The sequence below is a fragment of the Propithecus coquereli genome, unplaced genomic scaffold (genome assembly GCF_000956105.1).
Source record: "Propithecus coquereli isolate 6110/MARCELLA unplaced genomic scaffold, Pcoq_1.0 Scaffold703, whole genome shotgun sequence".
Lineage (NCBI taxonomy): Eukaryota > Metazoa > Chordata > Mammalia > Primates > Indriidae > Propithecus > Propithecus coquereli.
In genome coordinates, this window is record NW_012153097.1 from 767,977 (window position 1) to 781,444 (window position 13,468).

The window sequence follows — 13,468 nt, forward strand, 5'->3', positions numbered from 1 at the left end:
TTTTGACTACAAAAATTTGATAGCTTTTGTAGGGTTTTTTGTTTTGTGTTTAACCATGAGTAAATTGTAAAGGAGACCTGGTTCAGAGTGAAAGGTTACTGCGAACTCTAATATTTGCTTTTTTCCCCTAGAGACGAGAACCAAGACCAGATAAATTCTTTAGCTTAATGATAAATCATTTTTGATACTTCACAAAAAGATCTCTGTATAACAGTGAAACATCTTCCCCTTCTCCCCTAGGAGCAGGAACCCAGAGAGGATGAACTAAGAAATTGCCAATAGTATTAATAGGTATACTTTGATAGAAGACCAAATAATCTCTGGTGAAAAAGGGCACACGAGGAGGTTCTTGGGAAGCCCTAACATCATAGCATTGACTCTCTAAGCATCACTCGTTGCCACTTTCTGAGCAGATGAGCAACACGCAAATATCTTTTTAAATGCCCCCATGACATCCTTGTTTCTGAGGCTGTAGATCAGAGGATTCAGCATGGGTGTGATGATGGTATAGAAGGTGGACACTACCTTGTCCTGCTCGGGGGTGTGGAATGACTGAGGCAGCACATATGTGTAGAAGGCAGCCCCATAGAAAATGCTGACCACGGTCAAGTGGGAGGAGCAAGTGGTGAAGGCCTTTTTGCGGCCTTCGGCTGAGCGCATGCGGTGGACGGTCAACAGGATGAGGGAGTAGGAGGCGGAGATGATGGAGATGGGGATGAGCAGCATGAGTACACAGCAGATGTACATCAGGGTTTCGTACAAGGACGTGTCGGCACAGGCCAGTTTGAGAACCGCAGGGATCTCACAGAAAAAATGGTTGATACTACGGGAGCCACAGTAGGGGACATTCATGGTGATGGGAGTGAGCAGAAAGCCATCCAGGGAGCCACCAAACCAGGCGCCAGCAGCTAGCAAAAGACACACCTTCCGGTTCATTATGACTGGGTACCTAAGAGGGCTGCAGACGGCCACGTAGCGGTCGTAGGCCATGAGCCCCAGCAGGAAGAATTCTGAACCAATCATGGTCAAGTAGAGGAAGATCTGGATGCCACAGGCCACAAAGGAAATGGTTTTCTCCTTAGAAACCACGTCCACTAGGAGTTTGGGGACAGTGGTACAAATGAAAAGGGTGTCCATGATGGACAGCTGGCTGAGAAGAAAGTACATGGGGGTGTGGAGGCGGGAGTCCACCTGGATCAGGAATATCATGACCAAATTTGCTGTTACAGCCACCATAAAAATAGCAAAGACAACTGTAAATACAATCCCTGTAGCGTCACTGTTCACCAGAAGCCCCAGGAGGATAAAGTCAGAAGATGAAGTTGTGTTCTTCATTAATATTGCCTCTGCCGGCTCCAGGGAGCGAGAAGACATAAAGACCAGGAAGGAAAGCAAGAGAACGCGCTTGCGGTGGGAAACGTCTACAGTGGAGATGACACATCCGAGGGGACTGGCTGGGCTGAGATCTTCCAGGGTCAAATGCTAGGGAAAAACAAACACATCAACATGCACATTACTGCCAAATTCAAAGCAGTAATTTTGCCTCTATTCCTCCTTGTTGAAGAATAGCCCTTTTCATGTTGTGTCTACGTCCTTGCAGCTATAGATTTCCTTAACTGCATAATAAAATTGCTGCATGCTGTACCTGGAGTGCAGTTTTGACCACATCTGTTCTGTTCATTCTGTATTTATCACATCCAGAAGGCTGCCCCACCCATGGTTGGGCTAAGGAAATACTGGTTGGAGAAAAGAATGACTGATTCATTGATTCACTGAATGGCTAAGGGTGAGTGAAACGAATAACCGAGAACGGGAAGGGTTAGGAAGCCTGTTGGGCCTTCTTGGCCGAAATGTTCCCTGTCTTTTCGTTCTTCTTCATTGTTGCCGGTACCTAAAGTTGGTCGTCCTCACTGCTGCTGCACGGTTTCGCTAACCTCCTGGCAGGTCTTTCTTCAGATCGCTTCTTTACTCTTATCTTCAAACAGCTGTCAGAATTAAATTCTTAAAAAGCAGTATATGCCACTAAATTGACTCCCTGCACTGCTCCCCACTGCTACTGTGGATTTGGGAAATGGGCCAGGGAGGTTAAAGATAAAATGTTGGAAGCTTGAAACTATGTCGCCGAGACATGCAGGAACAAGAAGTTAGCGGAACTACATGCCTGCTGATGTTTACCTACCCTGAGGCCAGGGCTCAACTCAGGATTAGGATGCCCTGGAGCAGATACATAGGAAGGTGACAGCGACAGGTCACAGTTCAAGAAGGGATTTTCATCTCTGACTGTCAGATGGATTAAAGATTTCAGTGTTAAAAAAGGAAAATAAAAAGAACCATACATGTAGTAAAGTGCCCCCCAACGGTACCCGTTACTGGCTCGAAAATAGAACATATGTGCGTATAAAAACAGGAGTCCAATCAGGGAGCCCAGGTGCACACGGTGAGCCAATTTATTCTGTCCATTCACAGGCTGCCAGACAGCCTTGGTCCCACGGTCTAGGGTTGCCACACTTAGCAAATAAAAATGCAGGATGCTTAGCTATAATTGACTTTCAGAGAGTCAAAACATTTGTTTTGTATAAGTTTGTGATATACTTACACTAAAAAAAAATTCCATCGTTTATCTGAAATTCAAATTTAGCTAATGGTCCTTTATCATGCTGAAGTCACACCTGGGTTCACAAAGGTACTGTTATTGGTGGAGCAAGTGTGCTAGCTTATTTTGGAAATTACCCCTCCCTCGCTTTGGTTCGTGCTACATACATAACTAAGGATCTGTTTGCTTGAGAATTCCAAAGGCTAATCTAGAAGCAATCCAGGCATGGAACAGACATGGTGGGTACAACGTTCCCTCTTCTGAGAGGTTAATGCACAGTTAATCCCTAACTGGACCTCCACCAGGATGATGCCACCAGACTTCCAAGTGGTGCCTTACTCAAGATAGCTGCTGGAAGACAAACCACAGACCCGCACCCTGCAGCACTCCTGCTCATTGTTTCCATACTACCTTCCCCTTTAAAGCCTCTTTAGCCAGCCTAAGAAATTGGGGTGATTCTTTTGGACTTGATCTGGCCATCTTCTCGAGCTGCTGGCACTTGAGTCTGGCTTTTTGGGCAGCCGAACATGATTTTGGTTACAGTACAAGAATTGTAATGACAGTGAAAAGTGACCAATAGAATCAGTAAAACCTAATCAATAGAGTCTAATACAAAGAAGTTACATTCTAGCACCAAAATTGAATTGGACCATTGCAACTTTCCCTTTGATGGATATGTTCAAATTATGCTGGAAGTAGTTCAGTGGTATTGCCTCATTTGTCCGGCCCCCCGAAATACTCTATGGTCAGAACTTCCAAGGTCTATGTCAGTGAGCCTCACCCTCCTGATCCATTCATTTAGATTCCATTCCATTTCCCAAGGACAATTGAAAATAAATGTTGTTTCAATATTGTTTAAAAATATAATTTAGTTAATTCAAGGTTCATTAGTAGAAAAGAGATATTCTATTTTAGACTCCAAAAACTTCCCAATAAAGTTAACCCACGCTAAGGGGGAGAGAGTACATCTTCTCTTTGGCATATTAAGGGAATGCAAATATTTTGTCCAAAAAGTATAAAATAGTTCAAAGAAAAATCTGTATTTCTTATTACACCCTTGGCTAGTAGCTGCCTGGCTTAATCTGTCATTATGCTTCACCTGGGTTATCCCAGGCACTTTCCGCAATCTCCCCGCTTTCTCCCTTCGGTCTGGTCTCAGCACCGCGGTGAAAGCGATCTTGGGAAACCTGCATCGCACCGTGTCACTCTCTGCTCAAAACCCTGCAAGGGGGCTTCTCTCACACTTTAAGGCCCACCGTGTTCCGAGCCTTTGCGCGCTGACATCGTCTCCCGCCGCCCCGGTTTTCACGCCTGTGCTGCGGGCAGGCCCGCCGGTCCCCGCCTCGCTGTGCGCCCGCCACTCCTGCTGGTTCCTCCGCCCGCGCCAGCGCAGCTCCTGGAGTCCTCCAGGGCTTTGCCCAAAAGCCGCCTTCTCAGGGGGGCCTATTCTGGTGTGACTTGAAGCCTTTATTTTTCTTCACGTTTCTTAACACCGTCTACATGTTATATATTCAATTTATTTCGTGTTTGTCTCTTGACACCAGAAAGTAAGCCTGGATGAGCAAGGAGTTTTGCCTATTTTGTTAACTGCGTGCTCCCACTACCTAAAAGAATGACTGGCACGTTGTAAATACTTGTTGAATAATTTTTAAACACATGTAATTAGTAAAAATGCAAATTATACTTTTTGAGATGATACGTTTCTAGTAGAATTCCTTGAAAATACTTCCAAGTTTGTTTTATAAAATGTGTAAAGGGAAATAACTGTTTTAAATGCCAGGCCGTTGTATTATATTTACCTCTATCTAAAATACAGTTGCCATAAAATAGGATCCATCCATATTGTTTGAAAACAAACTTTGTTCTAGGCAACAAAAATAAATACCAACTTTCAAAGATCAAAGAACGAAATATAAATTTTACTTCTAATTTACTGAGGTTTATATATAGTATACAGATTTGAGACAATTACTTCCTGTGGCTTAAAATCAACGTACTTAGTTACAGAGTAACTAAGATGTCAGCAAAATTTTCAAGAAAAAAGGACTCACCACTTCCTTTGTCTTCTGAATCTGCTGTGATAGCTCTGCATTCAGTTTAGTCCCAATTGTTATGTAAAAGATAACTTTAGCTTCAGATGTTGTTATATATCCAGAGGCTGTGTTATAGATGTTAATAACGTAATTTGAATTCAACCTGTGTTAAACACAGAGAAGAAAATCATTATGCATGAATTGTTTCAGTGGCAAGTTTCCATGTGCCTTCTATTACCAGAAAAATTGCGTTTTAAAAAATGCCATAAGGTTTATTACTGATTTGTTACTTTGTCAAATTTAACGACGCTGTGATAGACTTAGCTTAGTGTTAAATAAAACGAGCTGTGGGCAGAATAACACCCCCACACAAACAAGGATGCCCACGCTCTAACCCCCGGAGCCTGTGACTATTCTCCCTTTCAGGCAAAGAAAGACGTCGCAGGTGTGATCAAGGATTCCGAGATGACGGGCTATTGTGGATTTCGTTGGACTCGGTGTAATCACAAAAACGTTATAAGGGAAAGAGGGAGGTGGGGAGTCAGAGAAGATGTGATATTGGGGAGGTCAGAGTGATGCCATCCCTGGCTTTGAAGATAGAGGGGTCCCAGCCTGGGAGTGCGGGTGGCCTCCGGAAACTGGAGAAAGCCGAGAAACAGATTCTCTCCGAAAGCCTCCAGGAAGGAAAGTAGCCCTCCCAGCGCTGGATTTTAGCCCAGGGAGGCCAGTTTCCGATTTCCGGCCTCCAAAACTGTAATACAGTAAACTGAGTGTGTGGTAATTGGATCCACTGGCCATGGGGAACTAATACGCTAATAAATAATTTTCTCAGTTTTTAAACAAAATTGAGACAAGTTGCTGAAATAAATTGGCCAGCACTCATCTAGTGCTTCCTGTGTGCCAGGCACTGCTGCCCCTGCCCCGGGGTTTTGACGCAGTAGCTGTTCGCGGACGGCTGTCACCGCCGTCCCGAAGCCGGACGCGAAGGCGCAGCGTCCCCACGCCCTCTGCCGCCACGCGCGCTCCTGAAAGCCGCAACGTCCTTCTGAGCATCAGCTCTGCTTACAGCCAGCTAAGAAAAGTTAAACGAATGCAGGGTACATGGCCACAATCAAACTCAAGGGAAAAAATTGAATTTCTGATCAAAAGTTGTCAAAAAAGTAATAAAGTAACAAATTGGAGTTAATTTTTTTTTTCCAGAAACGAAATTCTTCCTAACTCCTAAGCAATCTCCAGTCATTGCATGCCTGCCTGCAGGTGCCGGGCTTCACACTGAGGTCCACGGAAAAAAAAAACAGTCCTCGCCAAACGTACCCGTGAAAGATCCTGCAAACACCAGGTTCGCAGGTTCACCGTGTTGACACCCACCGCGGAGGGCAACGTCGCACCCCCACGCAGACGCCAAGATGCCCATGGGCAGGCCAGCGCCCGGTCTCTGCAGCGTGTCACCGCCCTTGCCCCGGCCGCGCTGCAGAGACCCGCGGTTTTTGGAGGGATTTGAGATTTGAAGATCTCTGTAACGTCAGAAGGAAGCAGCAAAATCCACTTCAGAAGAAAATAATTCAAATGTTTCTAGCATAAAGGACAAACATTTAAGGTGATGGATATCACAATTATATCCGTTTGAGCTTTACAAATTATATGAATGTATTAAATTATCACATGTCCCGACCTCCCAAGAAACAATAAAAAAGGAAGAATAAATGACCCGTGGAGACAATACTATTACTTACAGTGGAGGGTAGAAAAACCTCCACTCAGCTCAGAAAAGTTAAACAAACACAGGGTGCGAGTCAACAAACAACAAAGACATTTTGAAAATTGCAAGGGGGTTTAAACCCAATTTAAATCCGTGCAGAATAAAATGAAATGTTACTAGAGCAATCCTGTCAATGATTTCTGAAACTAAACCTGTGAATTAAATTATCATATTTTTTTAACATGATAGCCCCCGTCTACTATATTTTTCTAAGTACAGATACCCCCAAGTGGGGAAAAGGATGTTTTAAATAGTATTTTTTAAAAGACTTAAAATAAAATGCAGACTCTAATCAGACTTCAATATTCTTATGGTTATGTTTACCATTGTTGTTGTAACGCACTATGTCACTCACTTAAACAGAAGCTTCTCTAAAGGTACAGCTGCTCTGAAAGTTACAGGTGAGTCTCTCTACTTTGGCTCTAGGACAGCGGTTGCATGGGACCAGACATTTTCAACATGATAATTCACGACTTGAGCCAGATCAGATTCTCTAGAATTAGCTGTTAAACTAAAAGTCTTTGAAAAATTAAAGGTGTTCTGGGCCTCTTTTGCCAACCAGGTAGTCTCCTCAGGCCCCTCCTGGGTGAAGCCATAAAACAACTCTCACCACCTGCTCGCCCATCACTGTCTGTCCCTGCACTTACTGTCCCATCCCCATCGCTCGCTGTGGGAGGTGCTGAAAGCCGAGCAATGCGAAGCCCGACACTCAGCTGGGCGCTGCAAGGCCAGAAGCTGAGGACGGGAACTGAAGTTCATCCTAACCTGTGGCATAGGCGCCAGGATGGGCACTGGCGAGCAGTGGCCACTTTTCCTTCTGCTGTGAAGGCCGGAGTGTAGGGTAGAAAGTTCACAGGGAAGAAACGGGATTTCAGCCAACCTTTTGCAAATGGAGCCTCTAGTTGAGAGCTGGGCTGTATAGACATGGAGGATAAAGGCAGGACTGTCATAAATTGTGGTGGGGATTAGAATGGGTATTATTATTGTTGTTGTTGTTTTCTTTTTTGAGAGAGACAGAGAGTACCAACGTCAATATCAGGGGTTTGAAAAATAATGTGTGTAAAAAAAATAAAAAATAATAATAATGTGTGTAAACTTCCACTCCTACAGATTTTTAGTATGGAAAAAACCAGATGAGTGGCCAACTTTGTAAAAAAATATTCACCTTGGTATTATTTGCAATAGTAAGAAAGCAGAGGTGACCTCAGCATATGCTGATTGGACACAAACTGAAGAGTTCAGTTTATAGAACATAACAATTCTCAGCAGCTGTTGGAATGTGAGGGGAATGTGTGTTTGTTATCACGGTGTGACAGCTCCATTGTGTTCTTACGTGACAATAGGTGGCATGTTTGCAATCTCCATAGATAGATCGATAGATCTCCTTACCATGAATTCTCTATCTTCAGACTGCAAACACTCAATACCTATGCAGCATATATTGTAATCTTGTTATTTTCAAGAACAGAGGTAAAGATTTTTATAATCTTTCAAGTTAGAACCATTATTTGCAAGCAGCCCTGCCTTGCATCAAAATTTTATTACCCCTTCCCTCTTTGAATAAGTTTGCCACAATTTATACAGGAACACAGAAGGGCAGCTTTGTCTATTAAATCTTCACTGGCTATTCAGAAGCTGAGGCCCAAAGAAGCGGTTTCAATTATGTTCAAACACTTTTCCTAATTTTATCTTTCCAAGTGTATAGACTATTTAACATCAGCATTCATTGCCGTTGAGGACTTTGAAAATTTAGGGAAAGAACAGTTTTGATAATGTTGACTCACATATGTAATCCTAAACCTTGTACTCACATCCAAATTTTCAGTCAGTGTGGAAGAAGGTATCTTTCTGTTTCCACACTTGAGCAAATGCCTCCCTATGTGACTTACCTCCTGTTTGCTTCAAAGAAGAAAGAATATCCATGAAGAATCTAGCAAAAGCAAATGATGTTTCTGTACATAAATCACAATTTTAAAATACTTAATAGAAATCACTTAAGAATCAGTGGAGCTGAAAAAAATTTAAGTACATTATTTTGGTTTCCAGATTTACCCTTAACATGCAATTCTATGTGAGTTTCTAAGTCATCTAATTTTGTTGGACTTCAATTTCCACTGCAACTCTTCAAACCCAAGATGCCCAGGAAAAAAATTTTAAAAAGACTTAAAAAATTCAAATTTGTATTTCAGAGCATTAAGCATTCTAAAAATGAAATGGCTTTCATTCATTCACTACACAAATGTTTATTGAGAGCATATTTCATATGAGGAAAATTTCTAGGTGTGTGGGATGCTTCATAGAACAAAATAAAGACCCCTGTTTTTGCTTATGTGATGAGTAAAATTTAATAAAATCAAATAAACTTAAAGGGCTGACCAAAGAAAAAAATAAAGCAATGTGGGATATTCAGAGTTGAAGCTACAGGTATCTATTTCTTACCTTTATATTCTTACCTTTATATTCTTAGCTAGTTGTTCAAACCAAAACAAAATCTTCAATATTTTCTTGGGCTTTGAGTCTTTGGGATTTAAAAGAAAGAAGACAATGGAATGTTTATGAATGTGTGACATGACCATGGTAGTCATTCGGGTTTAAGAAGATCTATCTCAACAGATTTCCAACTAAAATAAATGAATAAATAAAAATACATCTTGTTTCAGCATATTATTTATGTGTGAATAAGTCTATTGTTTTAGCTAAATAACCTATCAATGCCTTGAAATTATTAATTATAACAGTTGCCTTGCCTCATGCATATAATTTCCTTTTAGAGTCAGGATCTGATATCTCAAACATTTTGTTTTCACACAGTTGTCAGACCTCTTAGCAGAACCGACTTCATTTAAAATCAGTCACCTGACTTGGCAGGGACGTACTGTCGCTCTCTAGGCGACGGAGGTCGACATTCTCTTCTGTGTGCTAAGTAATTGTCCACCTATTTCCAGTTTCTCTGATCACTCCTTCTTGTCTGAAATCTTCCTGGGTATTTAATAAAGCAGTTAATAAAGTATTTATAAGTAGACTTTATGCCTTCCACTATTACAATTTTATATTTATAAATACAAATATTTATTTATTGTATAAATAAAACAGGTAGAGGCAAGAGTTCAGTTAATTTGATATCCATGTTCCTCACCTGCAGAAAGACCCCACAGGGGGTCTGGTTACCCCTCAACATGGGTCACCCGGTCCTTGGCAGACCAGCCTCGCTGGCATCCAACAGAAAATGAACATGGGTTTTATTAGCAGGTTGTTCCTGGAGGGAACTCTGTCCCCAGGCCATTATTAAAATTAACAAGCTGGCAGCCGCACATTGTGCCACTTGCTTCTCTCCTTTGGAAATTTTGTGTCAGTTAATAGCAAGCTTTGGCACCAAAACAGCAGGCCAGAAATCAGAAGACATGGTTCTGAGACTCCATGTGCCTCCTGCTAGAATGAGGCAATAATTTGCTCTGAACATCAGCTACTCCATCTCCTGTGGAGCTAATTCTTTCCCTAAATACTTCATAAGACTTTGTGAGGGTCAGAATCCACATCAGGTAACGTGGTTGAATATGCTTTAGCACATTAACTGCCATGAGAGTTGTATTTAACTCACTCTGGTTTTGACCCCGTGAATCATGTATAAAATCTTACTTGTTGATGTTCTTATTGTTACAATTAATATTGGCAATTTAATTCTAAAAACACAGATTAAATGAATAGAAGTCAATAAATTTCATTTTTCTGTTTCTGTTTACCTTTAAATTACACTTGAAGCTTTTATTCAATTTTTGTAATAAAACACTGTGGCCCCAAGGAACGTTTCTGCTTTTTCTGTGTGGCAGTCATTAAAACCTGGGGGCAGTTTTCTTTTCATTTTTTCCCCATCATCAGGAGCAGCACATGCCATGTTGCAAGTTTACAACTTATAATATTAAAAACAATCTTAGGTTATTATAATTTATAATTTTCACTCCTAAGATCGTGTATTATTTTTAATAAAGAAGAAAATCTGGTGACTGCAAATTATCTTATACAAGAATTTGCTGGCTGGGCACGGTGGCTCAAGCCTGTAATTCTAGCACTCTGGGAGGCTGAGGTGGGAGAATTGCTTGAGTCCAGGAGTTCAAGACCAGCCTGGGCAAGGACAAGATCCCGTCTCTACAAAAAAGAATTAGCCAGGTGTGATGACACGTGCCTGTAGTCCCAGCTCCTCAGAAGGCTGAGGCAGGAGGATCACTCGAGCCCAGGAGTTTGAGGCTGCAGTGAGCTATGATGATGCCACTGAATTCTACCTCTGGCAACACAAAGAGACCCTATCGCAAAAAAAAAAAAAAAATTTTTTTCTGGTGGTTGACGTCTGTAATCCTAGCACTTTGGGAGGCCAAGGCAGGAGGATCACTTGAGGCCAGGAGTTCAAGCCCAGCCAGTGCAACAGAAACTCTACCAACTTTTTTTTTGTTTTTAAACTAGCCAGGTACAGTGGCACATGGCTGTAGTACCAGCAAACTTAAGAGGCTCAGGTGGGAAGACAGCTCGAGCCCAGGAGTTTGAGGCTATAGTGAGCTATGATGGGAAGATCCTGTCTCCAATTAAAAAAAAAAAAAAATTTCTGAGATGACTGGAGTGAGGACTGGAGAAAAATCCCTGGTCAAAACCAACCTAGTGATTAGCATGTTGAAGGGAATATTCTTTACCTAAGTTAGCATCAATGGAGGAAACCTTTTTCCTTCTATTTCTACATTGACATTAGAATCACTTAAGACTGAGTAACCTCAGCTTAGTCTTTGTCAACTGTATAACCACTCAAAAGTTTGTCCAACATTTTCTAAACCTCATATTTGACGGAGAAAATAAACAGCAAGTTAATCAGAAATTCTCTTTTGTTTGTCATATTTCATGCAGGACCTTACATAAAGGAAAAATTGAAAGTTAAAATAATGCATGATGGACGTGTCAGTGTGGTCTTTGTTTAGTTAGTATTCTATCAAAGTTGCACACCCATCAAAACACCAAGCCTAACCCCAACAAATTAAAAAAAAGAAATATTTGTCTGCCAGCATACCAATAAAGAGGTTGAAAGTAAGAAAATTAAACAACTTAACCCCAGGAGCTAAGTTAGCTAATGAACTATCTTGATTTATTCGTTGTGTATTTATCTATTATCACTTTATTAGGGCATAAATGGAAGTTGTGTAGGTTTGTGGCAATGTTACAGTTTTAATGACAGAGTTAATTTTCAGTCAATCAATCAATGTTTATTAATATCCAGGCACAAATTATCCTCCAATTGAATAAAGACATGGTAAGGATTTACAATGTAATTTCAGAGGTAAGAAAGTAAAGACATTCATAAAATGTGACTAAGACTACATAACTTAAGTTACGATCATGTCATCTTCACAGAAGTTTCCTAAATAAGACTGCTGCAGTATTAACATTAGAAGGTATTTTACTTGTATTTAATGCTTGACAGTATATCATCAAGGACATAGCAAATTTCCTCGCGATTTCCATTCAAAAGTTGGACAGCAATACAGATACAAAGGACGCATGCGTGCATGGAATACACAGAAGCATCTATTCAGGGCACTTCAAAGGGAAGCGTGGCCCCTGTTTGGGACGATTCCTAGACCTGCTGGACTGAGGATGCTGTCTGGCAAATGTCCGCCCGTGAATCCAGACAACCAAGTTGGCTAACGCAGAGATGATTGCTGCCATCGACTATGATACTTGAATAATGCCTGCAACAGGATGATTTTGCCTGTTGATAATTTTGAATTACTAATATGACACTGAGTGGTCTTCAGAGCCAAAGCTGTGGCACCGGTGCGGCACCACGGATGCGGGCGTCTGGTCCCCTAGCGTCTCGCGGATACGCTCCCCACACCGGCTGTCGGGGAGGAGGCGCACCTCGCCAGCACTTTGCTCAGAGCTGCGGCCACGTCTTTATTCCTCAAGCTGTAGATGAGCGGGTTGAGCAAGGGGGTGAGGATGGTGTAGAAGGCGGACACGACTTTGTCTTTCTCCGGTGTGTGGTAGGAGTGGGGCAGCACGTTGGTGTAGAAGGCCGCCCCGTAGAAGACGCTCACCGCCAGGGCGTGGGAGGAGCACGTGGCGAAGGCGCGGCGCCGGCCCCGCGCGGAGCGCACGCGGTGCACCGTGAGCAGGATGCGCGCGTACGAGACGCAGATGACGGACACCGGGATGAGCAGCATCAGCACGCAGCAAGCGTACATCAGGGTCTCGTAGAGCGACGTGTCTGCGCACGACAGCTTCAGCACGGCTGGGATCTCGCAGAAGAAGTGATTGATCTCTCGGGACCCACAGTAGGGGAAACTCATGGTGACGGGCGTCAGCATGAATCCGTCCAGGGACCCACCGACCCAGGAGCCCACCGCCATGAACAGGCAAATCCTGTGGTTCATGAGCACAGGGTACCGCAGCGGGCTGCACACAGCCACGTACCGGTCATAGGCCATGAGGCCCAGCAGGAAGAACTCCCCCCCCATCAGGGTCAGGTAGAGGAAGATCTGCAGCGCACAGCCCAGGAAGGAGATGGTCTTTTCCTTGGACAGGAGGTCTTGGAGCATCTTGGGGACAGTGACACAGATGTAGACAGTGTCCATGATGGACAGCTGACTAAGCAGGAAATACATGGGCGTGTGCAGGCGGGAGTCCACATGGATGAGCAGGATCATGACCACGTTGGCTGTCACAGCCACCACAAAAACGGAGGAGACAACTGCAAAGATGATCCCAGGGAACACAGGGTGGGTGATGAGGCCCAAGAGGACGAAGTCAGTGGAGTTCTGGAGAACAGCCTTCATGTCCATGCCTCATGGGCCTCCTGGAACTGGAAAGGCAGAAAACTGGTGAGCTAATTGATGACCTGGTATTTAGGAAGGGCCTACCAGGACACTATGTCAGAAGCAGTTAGGTTTAAAAGAAAGACCATCATAGTTCCATGCTCTGTGGGCTAGATATGAGATGTAAGTGTAATAATTCATACAGTGCCGCTTTTGTGATCTGCTTTATTCTTACTTTGAAACATCTTCTGTATACATTTTATAATCTTACCACTTTAGACCGAAAGTTCCC

The 13,468-nt window shown here is 42.8% G+C and overlaps 2 protein-coding genes across 2 annotated transcripts; both read right to left on the bottom strand.

Annotated features, from left to right (window-relative positions):
- Positions 1–331: 331 nt before the first annotated feature.
- On the bottom strand, positions 332–1,391 carry LOC105823988 (olfactory receptor 2T11). The gene has a single exon (XM_012661302.1). The coding sequence runs from the start codon at positions 1,372–1,374 to the stop codon at positions 382–384; it is 993 nt and encodes a 330-aa protein (XP_012516756.1). The 5' UTR covers positions 1,375–1,391; the 3' UTR covers positions 332–381.
- A 10,837-nt stretch (positions 1,392–12,228) lies between these two features.
- LOC105823982 (olfactory receptor 2T2) lies at positions 12,229–13,203 on the bottom strand. The gene has a single exon (XM_012661293.1). The coding sequence runs from the start codon at positions 13,201–13,203 to the stop codon at positions 12,229–12,231; it is 975 nt and encodes a 324-aa protein (XP_012516747.1).
- Positions 13,204–13,468: the final 265 nt, after the last annotated feature.

Excerpts from the sequence above, each read along its gene's own strand:
- LOC105823988 (XM_012661302.1), bottom strand. The coding sequence starts at position 1,374 with ATGTCTTCTCGCTCCCTGGAGCCGGCAGAGGCAATATTAATGAAGAAC.
- LOC105823982 (XM_012661293.1), bottom strand. The coding sequence starts at position 13,203 with ATGGACATGAAGGCTGTTCTCCAGAACTCCACTGACTTCGTCCTCTTG.